This window comes from Orbicella franksi, chromosome 6, assembly GCF_964199315.1.
Source record: "Orbicella franksi chromosome 6, jaOrbFran1.1, whole genome shotgun sequence".
NCBI classification, from domain to species: domain Eukaryota; kingdom Metazoa; phylum Cnidaria; class Anthozoa; order Scleractinia; family Merulinidae; genus Orbicella; species Orbicella franksi.
Genome location: NC_138150.1, coordinates 10,952,405 through 10,971,985, shown reverse-complemented (window position 1 = coordinate 10,971,985; position 19,581 = coordinate 10,952,405). Strand labels below are relative to the sequence as shown.

The 19,581-nt window shown below is 36.7% G+C and overlaps 1 protein-coding gene across 1 annotated transcript in view; it reads left to right on the top strand.

Annotated features, from left to right (window-relative positions):
• The window catches only part of LOC145489394 (xylosyl- and glucuronyltransferase LARGE1-like), a 33,879-nt gene that overhangs the window by 13,326 nt on the left and 972 nt on the right, over positions 1-19,581 (top strand). Inside the window, exons 4-22 of the mRNA XM_081468360.1 lie at positions 122-293; positions 728-762; positions 2,372-2,467; positions 4,970-5,053; positions 7,094-7,171; positions 8,147-8,278; positions 9,561-9,656; positions 9,790-9,819; positions 10,210-10,316; positions 11,827-11,914; positions 12,236-12,340; positions 15,011-15,098; positions 15,239-15,363; positions 15,581-15,696; positions 16,665-16,701; positions 17,046-17,152; positions 17,925-17,997; positions 18,522-18,646; positions 19,469-19,567. Coding sequence (XP_081324486.1) covers positions 122-293; positions 728-762; positions 2,372-2,467; positions 4,970-5,053; positions 7,094-7,171; positions 8,147-8,278; positions 9,561-9,656; positions 9,790-9,819; positions 10,210-10,316; positions 11,827-11,914; positions 12,236-12,340; positions 15,011-15,098; positions 15,239-15,363; positions 15,581-15,696; positions 16,665-16,701; positions 17,046-17,152; positions 17,925-17,997; positions 18,522-18,646; positions 19,469-19,567 — 1,793 coding nt within the window. The remainder of the gene's footprint in view (positions 1-121; positions 294-727; positions 763-2,371; positions 2,468-4,969; positions 5,054-7,093; positions 7,172-8,146; positions 8,279-9,560; positions 9,657-9,789; positions 9,820-10,209; positions 10,317-11,826; positions 11,915-12,235; positions 12,341-15,010; positions 15,099-15,238; positions 15,364-15,580; positions 15,697-16,664; positions 16,702-17,045; positions 17,153-17,924; positions 17,998-18,521; positions 18,647-19,468; positions 19,568-19,581) is intronic.

Below are 19,581 nucleotides of genomic sequence, written 5' to 3'. Positions count from 1 at the left end.
TTTTCAAGATTAAACTGCACAATCAGCAAGGGGTGCAAATACATGTACCTACAATCAGTTGTTTATAAAAGTAAGTTGTTATTATTGACTTCAAGTTTAGTGAAGTGTTGTCTTTTTGCAGGTTATACACGTTGCAGTGGTCTGTGCAGGTCACAATGCAAGTCGACAAGTAGTAACCCTTATCAAGTCCATTCTGTTCCACCGCCGTAATCCTCTTCATTTCCATTTCATCTCAGATGGCATTGCAGAGAAGATTTTAACTTTCCTCTTTCAAACGTGGGCCATCCCAGCAGGTGTGTGCTGCACGAAATTGATATGACCCAGAGAAGAACTTTACATACTGTAGCCTTTTGAAATTGTCACGAACTTAAAATTTAAATTCATTGTTAATTCTACAAGAAGTCAACATCGTGTGGCAGACTATCAGTCACATTTCTTCCCTCCATCTTTTAATTTTTGAAGAAGTAGACTCAACTCAAAAAGTACGCAACAGCTGATTTTTTTGTGATTGAGGAGAGAAGTGAATTTCAATGGTAACCTACCCTGTGATGTTCTTAATCATTAATTCTATTTAATTAACATCAATCTATTTTATTTGCTTTATGAAAACTTCTTAAAACATAAGATGCAGATTCAATGGTACTTTAAAGGTTATGTAAAAAATATAACAATCCATGTTATCTTTTGCAGTTTGATTGATAATAATCTAATTTTTGTCTTTTTTCAGTTGACACAAGTTTTTACAGCACTGAAACTGTCAAGGTTAGACACTCAGCCCAGTTTTCCTTAATTATGTTTCATCTATACAATACATGTAGATCATTTTATTACCCAACTGCAGCTAATACCCACCCAAATAACAGTACAAATGTACAGCGATATTGCACAGTACTGTTATTTGTACTGTAGAAAACGTGTTTGCCAGACAGGTCAGTGCACGCATGCAAAACTGTCACACTCTCCTCTTTCACTAATAAATTTATTGACTACAGCAGTGGGATTTATAATAAATCACTTATTAGGTGTTTTGGTATGTAGTATCGCTCTATATTTTTATGAGTTGTGCTGTATTTTGACAAGCGCGTAGGTTGAGTCAAAATACAAACAAAGAGTAAAAATATACAGCGATACTACACACCAAAACATCTAATAAGAGATTTATTGTAAATCCCACTGCTGTAGTCAATAAATTTATTTGATATATGTTACATGTACCTGTCATGTAAGCTGTGAACATTATGATTGTAATGTTACTGAATTCAAATGCTGTAACACCTGCTTTCTGTAGTATCTCAAGACATAGTATGTGATACACCTAGGGAATTCTGGGAGAATAAAGATATGGCCACTTGAGAATCAGATGTGGTTTGTATTGTTGCAAACTTTGGTCTCCTCAACAAAACTTTAATTGGTCAGCAAGTATACACTCAAGTTGATATTGTAGTATACCTCTAGTGCTCTTTCTGTTCAAAGCTCATTAAGTTATTTAACACTGAGAATTTACCTTATATAATTGATATTCAGGATGAATATGTACTGTCATAAAATTTTGACCCGCTCCCATCCAAGACATGGTTGACCACCCCCAGAAGTTTTTAGTTCCTTTATTGGGATGCAAATGGAATGCAAGACTTGTTTCGTATCAAGCTATGCACTAAGCTGCTAAATAAGCTAGCATATGTCATAAATTACCATGAAAAAGTAAACATGGCAACGCTCGGTTAATTTAAATTGAAAACCAGACTTTTTATATTAAAAACACTTTAGGCCGCCGCACACTAGCCGATTTTCTGTCTGCCGACAAAAAATCTTCACTTGTCGGCTGGTGTGTGGTGAATTCAGACAAGTCTGCGACAAGATCGGGGGCTTGTTGGGTGATATCTGACAGTGCTAAATCTCAAAATGTCTTGTCGGGCTTTGTCGGCTAGTGTGCAGTGGACCAAGACAATTTATCAGGGCTCACACACACCTCAACCAATTAGGAAATGTCATGAGAGTCACGTGAGTGGAATAGGTGCCATCTTGATTTTGGATGACTCGGTCCCAAGCATCAATGCGGTTAGTCACGACAAAAAAATCGGCCAGTGTGTGACACACTGATGGCCCGACAAATTTTAACCCAATTTGACCCCAACAAAAAATTCGCAGTTCTACAACAAAAAATCGGCTAGTGTGCTGCAGCCTTTAGAGATATATCGACTTAAAACCCCAGGATCAGTTCAAGAAAGTGATTGTGGCATTAGGTTTACTTTGGAATTTAACCTGCTTTTCAGCCAAGATTGTCTTTTATTAATATTTTTGATGTTTATATGTGTTTTTAGCAATAAAAATTATGTTACAAGTAACATGCATGCTTTAATTAACCTTGCAGGACAAAGTGTCTTGGATACCAAATAAACATTACTCTGGAATCTTTGGTTTAATGAAGCTAGTTTTAACGGAAGCACTTCCACAATCTTTGGACAAGGTGAGCAGGATACTTGTATATGGTTAGTCATACGTACATTTAGGTGAAAGAGAGCTTAGGACTAGGCTCAGGAGTTATACTGCATGAAAGATCAGATGCAATAAAGGAAAGCTGAAATTTACAAAATAGTCCTGAAAAGTCTGAGGTTTTGTGAGTCAAGGGTGGAAGTGTGAAATTTCATTGGCACCGAGAGAGATTTGGCATATAGATAGGACTCAAGGGAATGCATACATGGAACCAAGAGAAATTTATTTCACACACACACAAAAAAAGAAAAGTGCTTGGAACAATAATTGTGACCATTCTCGGGAAAACATACTTTAATGCTTATTTGTTAGACTGGCGAAACTGTTAACCATCTGTTAGTTTCCTGTTAGAAAATTTTCTTGTAAACGTTAGAGGTGTTTAGGTTAACCTAACTGTTAGCAGTAAAAGTCAAAACATTAGAGGAGAAAGTGCAAGCGTTAGCTGTTAGCCTGTATCCATTAGCCATTAGCATCATACCGTTAGAACGGAAAGCCCATCGCTGCAGAGCTGTTAGAAAAAATTAGCATCCATTAAACAGTAATTTAACTGTTTGCTATCTGTTGGAATGGCTGGCAAAGGTTATAAGTGAAGAAATCTGTGTATTGCAAGACGTGAGCTATGTCTTGGCCTGAAATCAACTTCGTAAGCTACAGTGCAAATGCATGATATCTAGTGGGGTATTAAAGCAAGCGAGTGGACGAGCGAGTGCCGGGGATAGTCTTGCTTGCATTACGGAGACTAAGTGAGCAATGTAGTTGAAGAGGGAATAAGATGAGTGACTTAATTCCGGGTTTATTGTATGCATTTAATAATCTAGCTTGAGATTTGACAAAATTGTGTGCTGTTCACCGATAAAGTATGATGTGACTGAATCAATCAAATGACACCGAAAATGACAAAATGCTTGTAGAACTTTGGAGTCATCCACATTCAGTATGAAATTTGCATTAAGTTGTTTACAGTGTAATTCAAGAGACTACTGTAGGCTCAAAACTTTTTAATTCCAGCGGAATGTTTACACAGTAGTTCATTCCAAAAAGCAATTGCGGCGAGATGTTTTTATGACTATTTTGATATGCTGGGATGCACGACTAAGGACTTTCGCTGAAGATGACAAAACGTTCTTAGTGAACTTTGGGGTCATCCACATTGAGTGTGAAATTTGGTTTAATTTGTTTACAGTGTAATTCAAGAGACTGGTTTCAAAACTTTTTAATTCCGGGGTAATGTTTTAACGACTATTTTGATACGCTGTTGACTTTGACTATCAGAACCAACACTTTATCAATGAAGCAAGCTTTGTCACATCAGGTCACAACAAATGTAAAAACATCAGCATTAAACATTACGTTGCAACGCATTGTGTTACGAATTGATTATGGAATTCATGCCGATACAAAACTTACCAGTCATGATTCAGCTTTTTCACTTGCTAGCATCTTACTAACATAGGACTTTATTCGGTGCCGCGGGCCCATGTCTCAACGAATTTAGCACTTGTTTTGAGTAGTGTTTCCATTTCATGGCTATGAATGTAATTGGCATTAAATTTTTGTGGGGATATTGACCTTTTCCTGTAGCGATTTATAAAACTGTTCTTTGTCTGTACAGTATGCATGGCGCCAATTGCTAACGCTCAAGCAGATCAGGTGCAAGCATTCAGGCACTTTCATGGTTATCCGTTAGATTTTTCTCTCAGCTGTTTAAACCATTGCCGATCGTTTTCATGAGCTGTTAGGCAGGATTACTAAGCCGTAAGACCATTAGGACAAAGCATTAGAATGTTATAATGAGCTGTTGGGCAAAACTTGCTAGCCATTAGAACGTTAGCACAAAGCATTAGAATGCTCTGAAGGCCGTTAACTATCCGTTAGTTATCTGTTAGTTTTTAGCCGTTTAATGGATAAGCGTTAAAGTATGTTTTCCTGTGAACAGTCACAATTATTTTTATAATAATTATTAATATGGGAAAGAAACAAAACTTAAACTTACAAACCATTAGCTATAGCATTAGGCCATGGACACCTGGACACAGATACAGCTCTTTGGTTGCATTCTTTTTATTTTTATTCTGGATTCTTCTTGACTACATGTAGCTCCATTATTAGGAGTTTAAGTAGCCACAATGGCAATAGCAACAGGAATAGGAAAATCACTGAATAAAAAGCTTAATGTACTTAATGAGCCGTACAATGGCTGTGCACATGGGTTATAATTCTTGAGTACATTTCTTTGCCGTTCTCTACAAAACAACAGAATGAAATTGCCAAATTCTGCATAGTCCTAAAGAGAATGAACCATAATGACCAATCTCTTAAACTCAGTTTTGGGATAGCTCTGACAGTGCAAAACTGAATGAACCTAGATTCTCATGAGATTCATATTTTGAATATAAAATCATTGTTTAATCACCTTCCTTGGCTTTAATTTGCTGTCATGGTTGCTTAAGCTCCTCACTGTTTTATGTTTTTCCAGGTTGTAGTTCTTGACACTGATGTTATATTTGCATCTGATATTGCTGAACTGTGGAGGATTTTTGATGAGCTTACAGGAAAAAAGGTCAGCTCTATTTAAAATTAGTAATTTGAAGTAAGGACTGTTATTAGTCCTAAGTGAGAAGTCAAGTTTAAGAGAGATACCTGATATTATAATCCATCAAATATTTTTGCTTGGATGCAACTGGTCTACATGCATCACTTGACTGAATATGCCCCAGCTAAAATTGGGGATTATCCAAATGATATTCCCTGGCAATATTTTCAAAACATCCCACATGTTGTGCAAATATTTGAAGGATAACAAACACAATCGCCTCCCTTTGGCGTGAAAATATATAAACAGTTACCTCCATTTGGTGCGAACATATGCTCACATATTTGTCCGTGGAAATTTCTGTTTCGAGAAGCGAACAGTTCTTTTGAGAGCATAGCTCAAGGAAAACTGTGAGCTTTGAGGAACATATAATGTCCATGGACAAATATATGAGCATATTTTTGCGTCAAGTGGAGGCTACTGTGGTTATAATCCTTTAAATATTTTTTGCAATACTGCTGCAGGGCTCGACACTAACTTTTCAACTTACTAGCCTAGTGGTTAGTGATAACTTAGATGTTACTAGCCAAAACCGTTTTTTACTAGCCAAGCAATTCGCAAAATTAACATGTTGTGAAAATTTCAGGTAGGTCCAATAACAGCAGATTTACTAGCAAAACTTGAAAGCACAACACAAGCAACTCTCTTCAATACATAACGTTGGTAATTATACTGTACTTAAACTAGTTTCAAAAAAGTTCCAGTTCCCAAAAAGACTTTCAGGACTCTGTTTTTTCTCTGAGACTTCCTTGGAAAAATATTGAGACCCCCAAGATGTCACTGTAAAAACTGTCGAGACTTCTTCACAGACAGGTGCCGTAGAAATGTTTCAAAAGCAAAACAACTATCTGAAAAATACTGTAAACTGTCGTTGGCGAAATTCGACTGCTAAAAACGGCTGGGTTAAATGTCAAAGGAAATACATCTTTCTCATCTAATTATTTCTGTAGTGGTAAGTTTGTAAGTATGCATACAACAACAAATCACCCATGTATTGTTATGCTAAATGAAATGTGATCCCTTTACAGTTCCGCACTATTTTGTGCATGAAAAAAATTTCATAAAAAAAAAAGAGCATTGATGTGTGCTTTCAGAAAATCCTGTCTTGTTTGTCAAATGTTTCTTTCAACAAAATTAACATGTTCAAGTCCCAGTTTACGTTCCACCCAGTGAAAAGTAGACAAACTTAAATTTGCATACGTGCTGAACTCCACATGCCCAGTGCCCTGATATGTCCACAATGAAATTCTGACCTTTTTTTCCAAGAAAAGTGTAAATTTTGTGTTTGTCTTCCTGGAAGAAGACAGAAACTAGTTCAGACATTTTCATTTTGTTGACTAGCCAAAGTGGCTAGTGGAAATCGAAAACCTACTAGCCAAAACTAAATTTCTGCTAGTCTGTGGCTAGTTGGCTACCGTTAGTGTTGAGCCCTGCTGCTGTTCTGAAAACAGTTTTAGCTGGGGTATGTTCCAGATTGCTTAGACCAATCATGTGCGAGTGAAAAACTTTGGTGGATTATAATCTTGAATATTAGTCCTTGGACATTATCTATCCCTCAAAGCTCACAGTATTCCTCAAGCTATGCTCTTGGAAAGTTGTTTGCTGCTCGGAACAGATAATGTCCATGGACAAATATCCAAGCATATTTTCGTGCCAAGTGGAAGCTATAATATTGTTTTTGTAATAATGATATATTAAATATAAAGTCTTTTTTGACTTACAGTATCCATTTCACTCAGGGTTACTCAGGTTTCATTTTATTTCAATAAGAGTATAAGCTCAAGATTTCCTTTCTGTAGTTTTTCTAGAAACTGAATTATCAGGTAATGTTTCTAAATCTTCTACCAAAACATTGGAGACCTGAGAATATGTCATCATTACTGTATGTGCACACTGGCTGATAGTGTATGATAGCTCAGCCAATCAGATTGCAGCATTTGCATTAGTATACTTAGAAGAATTCTACTTATACATGTTATTTGTGGTTCATTTCTGTTGTTTAATCAGGCAATTGGTCTTGTTGAAAACCAGAGTGACTGGTATCTTGGTAAACTGTGGAAAAACCATAGACCCTGGCCTGCTCTGGTGAGTTTGTCCAATGCTTGCATTGCAGCATCTTCTTTCATAATTCTACCTTGTGCATAAAAAGATCTCCTCAAATACACTGTTCACAGCCATAGTTATCTATCTATAGTTTCCTGAGTAATTTACTTGAAAAACATTTTAGGATGAGTTTGATTTCAGACAAAAAAGCGCCTGAAAACAAGACTGTCCAAATTTTTAAGCATCCAAAATTTTAATCATATGTTACAGTACAGCATAAAATTTTTAAGTAGCTCCAAAACTCTTAGTTTACTTTGGGGAGGGAACTCTATTTGAGACAGTGCTTGAGATACATGTATGTATCGCTTGTAGAATTTGTTTTATTTTTTCAACTGGTATTTGTAAAACCTTGACGGTGCAGAAAAACTATCTTATTTACAGATAAGATAGTTACTTCAGGTATGTTTCAATAAAGAAATTTGTCTGAAATGAGATAAAAAGTGTTGGAAAATTAAACATCCAAAATAAAATGTCTGCGATTTTAATGTCTGAAATTTTTTTTCAAGAAATGTACCTGTTACTCATGGGTCAGCAACAATATTTTATTTGATTCCTGTTTACCAAATGTGGTAAATAATTATAATTATTATATGGCTGGCTCCGTGAGCGGGCAAGATGAATCAAATCCAGTGCTGTGATTGGCTACCCGAGCGGGCAAGATGGAGCTATCTTGCCCGCCTGGGACTACCCACCGTGTCCCGCAAGAAAAATTACCCTGAAAGCCATATAATAAATCCTTTATTGACCAAGCTTGTGCGGCCAAGATGGCTGGATATTGGCCTTGTTCTTTTTTTGGGAGTTTATGGACCTTGACTCCGTCTCAGTCCATAAACACGCAAATAAAAGAACTTGGTCAATATCCAGCCATCTTGACCTCACAATTGGTCAATAACCCATACTTATTGCCTTGTGCATGCGGGCCTCATATCAATGTAAGATCTCATGATTCTGATCCAGGGACGAGGGTTCAACACAGGTGTAATCCTACTAGATCTGTACAAGTTGCGTCAGACTAAGTGGACTAGTCTGTGGAGACTAACCGCTGAGAAAGAACTTATGAACATGCTATCCACCTCTCTAGCAGATCAGGTAAGCCATCTCATCTGTAATTCTTAGCATATAACCGTTAAGATTTACATCTATTTTTTGTCTTTTTTTTTTTTTTCAAAAATTGGGTGGGGAACAAGTGAGTATTACTACATGTAGCATTTAAGTGTCCTATACAATAATAATTATTATGTGAGAGTTAGCATCAAGTTTACTAAAGGCTATTAAAAGCAATGCAGAATACGTGGCAAACATTAAGTTAATTGCTACTTTTCATCTTCCAGTGCAGAGGAATCATATTATTTTGCCTTTCTATTGTTCTGTTTAAACTTTTTTTCTATAATGGCAAGGTGCTGAATAAAATAAAAGCATTCTATGACCTTCCTTTTACAATGTATACTTTAAAAGTGAGTAGATCGTTCACAATCCTCCCATAGTTTTGCTTGCGAGAGAGACAGTATTATAACATGGTAATGCTTTCTCCCTTTTACTGCCTGTGATTGGTTGAAAAATTAAAATTGGCATCTCAGCACTGAAATGGGTGTACAAAAGCTTCAAAGTTCAGAACTTTACAAATAACAGTTGCTCCTATGACCTAATCTTTTACTTTTTGCCATTTGCACAGTTTAGACAACTTTTACTGTAACCTATTATGTGGCACACATTTTTTACGGCTTCTTTTCGCATACAGTTTCTATGTACATGTAGCTTTGATACATTTATGTCAAGTTTGGTTTTATACAATGAAATTGGAAAATTCTTGTGAATTAACATAACAATAAACACAGCGTTTTTGTGCCAAACATGGCTATTGACATTTTCTTAGTTATAGGAAGAAATTGATCAGGCAGGTTTTGATCATACGCTAGCTAGGCAATCATTTCTTAACTGTAAACTCTCCTCATGCAGTCAACAAGACAACGCTATAATTTATAATTTTCGACAAGCATCATCTAAACACTTAATTACCCATGTGCCTAAAATTTACGTGTTGTTTTAATATCATTGTCTAAAATTTAGTCAGCTTGGCTGGGCTCTTGCTTGTGGGGCAAGTGAGCAGAGAAAGTTACTTCCCTGAGAGGAAAATATTCTTGTTCCAGACAAGTGGACGGGGGCTTTTCAAGCTCTGCTCATTTTGGGCTTCATGGCTATTTGACTCCACCCAATGCAAGACATATTTTCTCCCTGTCAGTAATGCTGTCTTAAAAATTGCATATAGTTTATATTACTGTCAAGATCTTAAAATGAGGGGAAAAAATAAACTATTCCATTTTTTTTCATAGGATGTTAAAGTAATTTATATTGATGCATTATTATTTTCAAGGACATATTTAATGCAGTGATAAAGAGTCATCCCCATCTGGTATTGACACTACCTTGTACTTGGAATGTTCAACTTGGGGACAATACTCGCAGTGCGGTAGGTGTTCTGTAACCCATTTAAATACCGGTAATTGTTCATTCAATGACATTCTGTGTGATGTTTGTAAATAAATTAGCAAACAGTCAATTACTTTCTAATCAAAGGTAACTTGTTTCTCTTTAATTTGTAGACCTGTTACAAGGATGTTTCTGAATTAAAGGTAACATGTTTGTTTACAATAGACAACAGTGTAGGTTATACACCAGTCAGTTTTCCTTTATCTCTCCAACAACAACAACAACAACAACAACAACAACAACAACAACAACAATTGAGGCATATATAGTGGCCTAATTAGTAATACATGTAGTTGTGTACTCTGGATTGAAAGGGCAAGACACTATATTTGTTTTTTTCCTATAGAAGGATTGTTACTCTCCAGAGCGGTGTATGTTCTAGTCCATGTCACTAGTTACTGCTGACATCTTGTTATGTTGCCAGTTCAAACCTGGACCAACATGAGTCCACCATACCAACATATTAGTCCAGTGCCAATCATGATTATTTTTATATGCTGGAAGGTCAATCTTTGACTGTTAACAACTGGCAGGTTATTCACTGGAACTCACCCAAGAAGCAGCTAGTGAAGAACAAATATGAGGAGTTTTTTAGGAACCTGTACTTGACTTTCCTGGAATATGATGGCAACTTCTTAAGGTAACTTACAACATTCTTTATTGTTTCACTTGCCTAATAGTGAGTAAGATTGCATTGTACACTGTTACTCTGTTACATTGTACAACTACAGTACAGCCCAAAGATAATGCACGTGCAAGAACTTCTTTTTGCTTCTGCAATCCGGCAACTTCTTGCGGCTTCTCGTGGGTAAACTGCAAAAACACAACATTTTTACTTCTTGCAGCGGCTTGTGTGTTCTTGCGGTGCAAGAACTTCTTGCGCCACTTCTTGTGCGTGCATTATTTTTGGGCTGTACTGTACAGCAGTTGTAAGCATACTTGTTACTTAAGATGATTGTTGATCACAACACTATCACTTTCAGATAAAACTCTGGTATTTCTTCAAACAAGCATTTAGTTTGTCAAAACTTGTTTTGTTGTGAGAAAACTTCATTGGAAAGCTAAAGAAAAACATCTGTGCCCTGGAGGGGGTCTAAGCCATGACCTTCTACACTCAATCATATTCTCTAGCCACCACATACTTTACATACTCTAACTGTACATACTAGTAACGAACAGGGAGACTTAAAAGTGGTGATCATGTGGCTTCATCTACCCCATAAAAGGTGGACATCCAAATATGATCTACTCATGAAGATTTTTTTCATGGCCAATGAAAACTTGCAGATTCACAGAATGTTCATGGGCCATAAATTTTTCAACCCATCAAAGATGCAGTAAACATCATGTAAAGTCTGGTGTTGAATTCATGGTGTTTTCAACACCATTTAAAACCTATTTGAAAAAAAACAAACAACTTTCTACCATTTAAAATTTAATGGCTTTTTTTAATGAGTATTTCATGGTCTAGTACACAAAAATGGAAGTTTTCAAAGGATTATCATGGCTTTGTAATGCTTTTACCATGGTAACAAAACCATGAAAATGGCCTTAATTTTGACCATGAAAATCTCATGAAAAAAGCCTTGAAAATGTTGTGGATTTTACTGGTCTTTGACATATCAATCTGGTCTGAGTTAAGTCATTTTGTAGGTTCATATTTGATTGTCCAGCTGTGTTGTAAGTGATGTAGTCATCAATGTCAGATCATCCTGTGTGGAGGAGGGGAAAACTCAGGGAGGCGTAAAATTAATTCAGTGGCCATGGAGGACAAATGGTAAAATCCAAGACTCGCTTGAATGTCAAGATCATTGGTTTAAAATCCAAGACTGAGACTTGGATGATTTTGAACTCTGAGACAGAAGGAAACACTTACAAATGGCACTTTAAGACTTGTCCCAAAGGATTGCAAGATTTCCTGATTCTATCCAAATTTTCTGAGACCCACAAGGCAGGGGAAAAAGTCTGACCCCCCAGCGGAAGTTAAGCCGATGACTTTCTGCACAGTGATCAGATGCTTTGACTGCTGAGCTACAAGGAGGCTCGTGTATGTTGGGCTAAGTCATTTGATAGCCAAGATTAAGAATAAAAGACAATTATTGATGTTGACGTAACTTGTGAGAAAATCAACATGAGCAATATTGTTTCAGGTGGTGGATATTCCCTTGTGATGAGAGTAATAACAAGATAAGTCAAAATACGGAGGGGAACCCAATCAAACAGCAGCCAACAGAGAAGGTACAAGTCAATTTGAATAAAAGTATAAAACTATTCTACAGAGTTTTCCATTTAAGTGGAAATTTTTTCGTGCCTTTAAAGTGGCAGTAAAAGATTTAGAGTTGGTCGGTGTTGATCTTTTGCTATTTAGGTGAGATGTCACTGACAACTTGAGCGCAAACTGCCTGGCAAGAATTACCAAAAGATAGCTTGAAATCAGCTCCCTTTGATAGTTGTTCTTGTCTTAAGTTTAACTTAGTTATCTTTAGTTGCTCTTCTCAAATGTTGTATCGCTAGTAAAATAGTGGGCGTATTGTATGACAGGGCAGTGTTTGTTTTCAGAGTGCAGGTAAGATGGACAATGAAGATGCTTGCTTTGAGTTTAGACAAGAAAGGGATTTGATGTACAGAACTCATCTGTACTATCTGGATTATGAATTTTCACAAGTAAGTAGGCATTCTCATCTCAGGATAGGTTACTCTGAATGCAAGAGAAAATAAATTACCAGTATAATAATGCTTTTAGCCTGTTAGTGATGTCATTAATTTTTTTTGGACAGGACATGGGAATGTGATTTGTATACATGTAAGGATGTTTGAATACGTATGGGTTATTGACCAAGTGTGAGGTCAAGATGGCTGGATTGGCCAAGTTCTTTTTTTGTGTGTTTATGGACCGAGCTTGAGTTGAGGTCCATAAACTCGCAATAAAAAGAATGAGGCCAATATCAAGCCATCTTGACCTAACAAGCTTGGTCAATAAAGGATTTATTATATGGCTTTCGGGGAAATTTTTCTTCCAGGACACAGTGGGTAGTTCCAAGCGGGCAAGATAGCTCCATCTTACCCACTGGGGTAGCCAATCACAGTGCAGGATTTGATTCATTTTGCCCGCTCACAGAGCTAGCCATATGATAAAGTCACTTAAACAATTTGGTTGTCATAAAAATGATTTATCCAGAAACCAAAAATGTAAAGTCTGAATTGAAAATGGTTTCAACACCGCAGGTTAACATACAGATTTAGGAAATTATTAGTAATACTAATTGAACTGGATGCAGGACAATTCAGGGAGTAATTGGGTAAGTAATTTCAAAATTGGATGAGCAGAAATTGCAAGGCCAATTTGAAATTATGAGCATAATAACGCCCTGAATTGTACTCCACTGAATTTATAACAAATTTCGAAATGAAAAAACGTGACAACTTCATGTCGCTTTAAGTGTGTTCCTCAAATTCTGGGGTCATTGAGTATTCGTACATTCTCGCTTTTGTTCTTACTTATCACTTATTCATAACGATGTCCTGCCGACAACACAGCATGTTTCGGAGGAGTGCAAACTCTTTGATGTAATTGAGATATTTTTCTTTTATCAACAGAGAAGAAATAAAACCCAAGGGACTAAGATAATGTCTGTTCTATTGATTTTAAATTCATAGCATCATTCACACAATTTGTAAGCAAGTCACACATCATGATGGTCGTAAATTTCCACTTATGCAGGAGGTTAAATCATGGTTACGTGGAGGAAAATAGAGCCCCCTGAGTTTCTTTATTGGGCAAAGAAAGAAAAAGTCATCAAATAACTTGTTTAAATTCTATTCTGGGGGATCAGATGCATTGAATAAAACTTGGCGGTGGCTCATATCTTAAACACTCAATTGGCTTGTAAAAGAAAAGAATCCTTGACTAAATCTCTTTTAAGAGCTTGTAGAAGGCCTCCAATTAAACAGTAGTGGTCAGAGGAAAATTTTAAACCATTAAGTGACCTGGGCATTCACCACATGTTGAAAAATAGTCCTAATGCATTGGAACATGGTTGCGCATAAAATAATAATGGCTGCCAGTCGCAAAAACAATTCTAATTCTGGCGTCCTGTGATCAAAACAGCTACATGTAATTCAAGATCTCTTTTTAAAGCTCTCAATATAATCTGTAGTCATAAAGAAATAATCTCTTAAGCTACATACATCGTGAAGAAGCCAAATCCATAAAATGTTTGCAGTGATTACTTTGAGTTCATTCACACATCGCAGACAAAAGGCCACAACATCCAGCAGTTTAAGCCATTTCAGAAAGACACAGTTAAAGCATTGTGAAGTTGTAATGAGTCTTTTGAGAACTTCTTTTGAGCTAGAAAGTCAGTAGTACTTTCCATAAGTTCAAACAACTGTAGGAAACCATTGGGAAGGGACCCATTAATGCATGTGTAATTGCTGTGTGAAGGTTGTAGGTATCCAATTACAGGTGTCCAATTACAAAAAGTTGTAACTGTAATTATTGGACATCCATGTCATGGTGCCAATTATGTGACAAATAAGCATGCAGAGAACTAATCCTTTTCATCATTGATTCTTATCACCCTCAGGGGAACGTATAGGGCATCCACCAGTACCCTGTAATGCATGCAGTTCTTTGCTAATGCTTTAGCTCTCACCCAGGAGTAGCCCACTCTTTCATGGACTGCTTCCAGTTGTTCCTTGACTGTCCAACTTTCCTCTTTCCTTGTGGTTGATAGTTCAAGGCTAGTCTTGCCACATTTTTCATATATCTTCTGAGCATATGGCCAATTCAACGCCATTTCCTGTGCATTACTAATGTTACTAGCATTTCCATGTTTGTCCTTAAAATAATGTCGATGGACAAGAGAAAGAAAAATTTGTCTTTGATTAAACAATGTGCCCTGTAAAATGTTACTTAATATTTACTTCTCCTGAAACTGTAACAGATGGCTGACATTTCAGGCAAACCTTTTTCCTGTCGTATGCTGATCATGACTGGTTAAAAATTGGGGTTATTTTAAATTTGCTTAGGGCTCAGCAAAGAATGGATTTAGATATAGTGAATATCATGTAGTCGTAACTACATTTATTTATTTGTACTACTTTCCTTGTAATAAATTTCTTACGCTATCAAAAAAGGACTGACTTTAAACAGGACTGTTTTAATTTTCTCATTCAGGGATTCACCTTGTACACATCAAGATTTTAAGCAAAGTACTTGGTAACCGCTTTTTAGTTAACTGATCATGATATTTGGCTATAAAATGACATGTTGCTTAATGGTGTTCAGTTGTAAGCTTAAATACTAAGTTCATTTTAACTGTGTTTTGGCAGGTAGTTGAACCCTTTGATGTCACACTTGTAGTGCAGATGTCAATGGCCAGGCTTCAGATTCTTGAAACGATCTGCCTTCACTGGAAAGGTAAAAATCCGCAACAAGTCTTCTTTACAACACCTCCCCCTAGGGGAATCTGTTTTTATTTTGTGCATTGGATGAGAAGGCATACTCTGTGAAGTTGTTGTGATCACTACCATTTGTGTCCTTTGGTTCTGGTGTCGCAGGTCCCATTAGTTTGGCTCTGTACATGTCTGACAGTGAAGCTCAACAGTTCCTGAGCTATGTGCACAGCTCTAAAGAATTAGCCAGAAGAAAAAATGTTGGATATCACGTTGTCTTTAAAGAAGGAGTAAGTAATACTTAGGGCCACTTCATTTAATACCACTCTTTGCTCTGCCACAAGTTCCCAAATTGATGACTTTTTTGTGTATCATTGGCTTTTTGACTGGCCGATCTTGAGAAAGTAGTAAGAAAAAGTTACAATTATAGTTTATAGAAAAAACTTGCAAGTGATGGTGGTGATGATGCATGTACTTGAACTTACCAGCTAAACATTTTTTCCTCAGCAATTTTATCCTGTAAATTACTTGAGAAACATTGCTTTGGAGAATGTACACACGCCATTTGTGTTTCTGGATGACATTGACTTTGTACCAGCTCCTAGAGCATATGACTCTTTAAGGTAGGAATGAATGTCAGAAAGTAATGACTGACCCTTTCAGGGAGTAGTATATATTGTTGGTTTATCTCTACCTGTACTCTTCACTGCATCTGGCCCAAATTGACCTCCCAACTGTCCATGCAGAAAGTGGCTGTGGGTGCAAGTGCCTGGATCCTGTAGGTTCTCTGATTGGTGGGTCAATGGGCAGGAGGTTATCAGTCCTTCAGCTCTGACAACTGTCCAGAAAAGCTCTTCATCTGTGATATCAACAAAGCATAGGATAGCACAGATGGTTCTCTTTGCAGCTTTTATTATCACCTCATGGGCACTGCTGAAATGTGGAGCAAGAGGCATATTGAAAGTGCCACTTGGCACCATGGCTTGCTTCATTCTCCTTGCATTTTTCTCATTTTAAGGCCACTAATTCTTTCAGTTCAGTTTTTGATCCAAGAAAATCTGTCCTGTTACCTCAAGGACATCTCTTGTACTTAAGGCCATGTCATGATGTCATTCATAAAAAATGCCACCAACATTTTCACTTCAAGCCTCTTACATAGTGTTATTTAGGCATAAGTGGCTAATATGTTATTTGTTTAGTTTGAAGAAACTTCCTGACTTTGTAATTGAAACAGAAATTAAAACATCTGGGGTTGAGTTTTAATGAACTTTTTTCCAAACCCTAACTCTAACCCTAACCCTGTGGTCTTCACCTTATAACATTTAGCTTCTTTTTTGATCCCAGTTCTAAATGCAGTTTCTGTGAACAATTTAGTCTTTGTTTTGCACTGCTTTGAGAGTGCAGTGTTAATCCAATTCCACCTTAATCCAGGACTATAAAACTCAGACTTCATTGCATTTAGGATTAATAAATTGATCTTATGGACAATTTTCTTTTTACCTCCTCTAAAAAAATGGATGTTTCCAATACACTTCTATTGACTATGGGGAAGTGACGTGACTTCAACAAGCTGTGATTTTCTTTTCTACAGGAAATCACTGAAAACAGCTTCAAACATGAACAAAAAGGTAAGTTAAGTGTAGAGGGACCCTTCTGCAGTGCTCAAGATTACTGCAACAAAATGAGGAATTCCATGAAAAATACTTAATTTGGCTTGTTCTGCATTTTCAAACTTTGGCTGCTATCATAATGATAATACCAAATACCTGGACAAGGAGATGATGCATCAAACTTTGGCAAGGAAATGAACAAACAGCTACTGAAAGTTCAGCATTACAGAGTAACTCCTCTTTTGAAAATTCTGAAAAAAACATACCTCTTGAACAGTTGTTTCATATGAATTCAATTGAAATCTGTAACCATTCAGTCCAGTTAAAGTTAGATATGACACATAATTTTCTTCTGTTTTCAGGCTTTTGTCGTTCCAGCATTTGAGACACTTAACTACAAACTCTCTTTTCCCAAGACCAAAGCACAGCTGTTATCACTTTGGGATCTGGGTTCTATATTTTCATTTGGGTAGGAAGAGAAGTTATTTGAAAAAATTGAAATCATCCATGTATCATTCAACTGTTTATTCTTGGCTGGTTGATGTGATTCTTAAAAACAAAGGATCAGATAGAACAAATTCGTAATAGTGTTTGATACCAGTCAGCGATACAAAATATGTGCCTTGTGCCTTGCCCTTGTGGTAAACTGTTGGTGCCTCATAGTCTGCCTTCCTGCCTTCCAGTGTATGTTCTATCTATCTGACTAGACTCAAGTGAGTACTCATGCTTACATGCACCCTTTATGTGCAAACATCTCGCAAAGAAAAGCAATTTTTTTCAAGTATCACATCTCAAAGAGAGACAGAAATATTGGCCTAATGTTAGTGAGCCGGTCACTGGATGGAGAAGTGTACATTCCATCCCTGTTCGGGGACATTGTGTTGTGTTCTTGGGTAAGACACTTAACTCTCGCAGTCCCTCTCTCCACCCAGGTGTAAAGATGTGTACCAGCAAATGTAATGCAGGGGGGTGGGGGGAGGGGGGGTAACTTTGTATCATCCCATCTAGTGGGGTGTAGAAATACTCCTAGTCTAAGAGGGAACCAAACATGAGTGCTGGCCAGAAGAGAAGGGGTAGTCAAGGCTCTTTTTTTTTTTTTAACCACAGACTTACCACAGACTACCTTACCACACCACAAAGAGGATCAAATTAGTGTTGTTCAATGTTGATACGTAGGCCAGTGCAATGCCACTATTAAATAGCTTACCCTTACTTTGACTGAAGTCCACGTTCAATTTCAGGCAACGTGTGTGGATTAAGGGCCACGCTCCAACTAACTATGCAAAGTGGAGAACAGCTACTACACCTTACACTGTACGTACTTCAGGGTAAACCAGTCATGTTTTTTACTTGCAATTTTCTAACTGAACAAACAAACATAATTTTTTAAAATGAATAATCAGAATACATTACGTAAGTATGTGTAGTTTGACCAATTTGTACATTACAATCTTTATCATGCATTGAGAATTGTTTTCAGATTTATTCAGGAATAAAGAAAACTGTTTTCAGAGCCTGATGGAAAACTAAATCAAGCTCTGAAAACATAGTGCTGTTGTTTTCTATTTCTATAATTACCTTTATAAAATTCACTTAGTAAGACCACCAATTTTGAGAAAATTGAGGTCTTGATGTAAATTTTTTTAGCAGAGTAAAAAGTAAAAAAGAATAGAAGAATCTAATGGAGGAAATTTCAAACTGCCTTAAAAAAGAGGCTCAAAATTGGCAATGTTATTTTTGCTAAACTCATTCAATGCACGACAATGCACTTTACACTTAGTGCTTGTATTGATATATTGGCTAAAGTACATGTACGGTGTGTGAATCCTTTATTACAGATACAATGGGAAGAAGACTTTGAACCTTATGTGGTTGTACGAAGTAATGTCAGCAGATATGACAGACGTTTTGTGGGTTTTGGATGGAATAAAGTGACTCACATCATGGAATTACAAGCTCAAGGGTTAGTTACAGCTGATTACATCTACACAGACATTATTGCAAAAAGATAATAGAAAAATTCATTGCTTGGCTCATGAGTTCATTAGCCTCACTTTTTTTCTTCCTGATTTGTAAAATGTCAGTCATGAGCTGAGTTTGACACCACCGTGTGCGTATTCATTTCCTTTTTTTTAATCCCCTGGGTCCTTTTAACTTGTGAATTGCAAAAACAAGTTGCGTGTAATAGTGGGTGATCAGATAATAATGTATTTCGTTTTTGAATTTTTTTTGTTTTCAGTTTACTTAACTTTCACCAAAGAAATTGGCCAAATCTGAGTTACCTGTTACCTCTTTTTCAAAGTGATTTGTTTTGCAAACTTTTCATATGAAAAATCCATGAGTTTGATATGCATGAAAATAATGGCACAGATGAAACACATTTTCATATGAATAGTTTTACAAAAAGGCTCATTTTCACACAGAGGCAAGAGGCATCTTGGAAATAGCCTCTTGGGACAGGTCTTCAGACGTAACACCTATATTATAATAATAATTTTTGCAAATACACCCTTGCATTATTGTAAGATCTTCTGCAGCTAAACACATTTGTCACAAATCCACCAGTGCAGGGTTATGAGCACTCTGGCAGGGCTTTGGCCACCAGCCTGATGAGACTGGCGACATCTGTCATGAAGTGACAAGAAAAAAAAAATCAGTTTTAGTTTGTTGATGAAAACAGTCTCGGTCAACAGTGTTTTACATTAGTAATCATGATTACTCTGTAATCTTTTTGTTGTTTTAGTAGAAAATGGTAGCAAGCTAACTTCAGACATTTTCCCCTCAGATATGAATTTGTTGTGTTGCCAAATGTCTTCACCGTGCATATGCCTCACCCACCTTCACTTGACTTCTTTAAGTTCAAGGCCAGCTCTCTATATGCAGAGTAAGCATTATTTT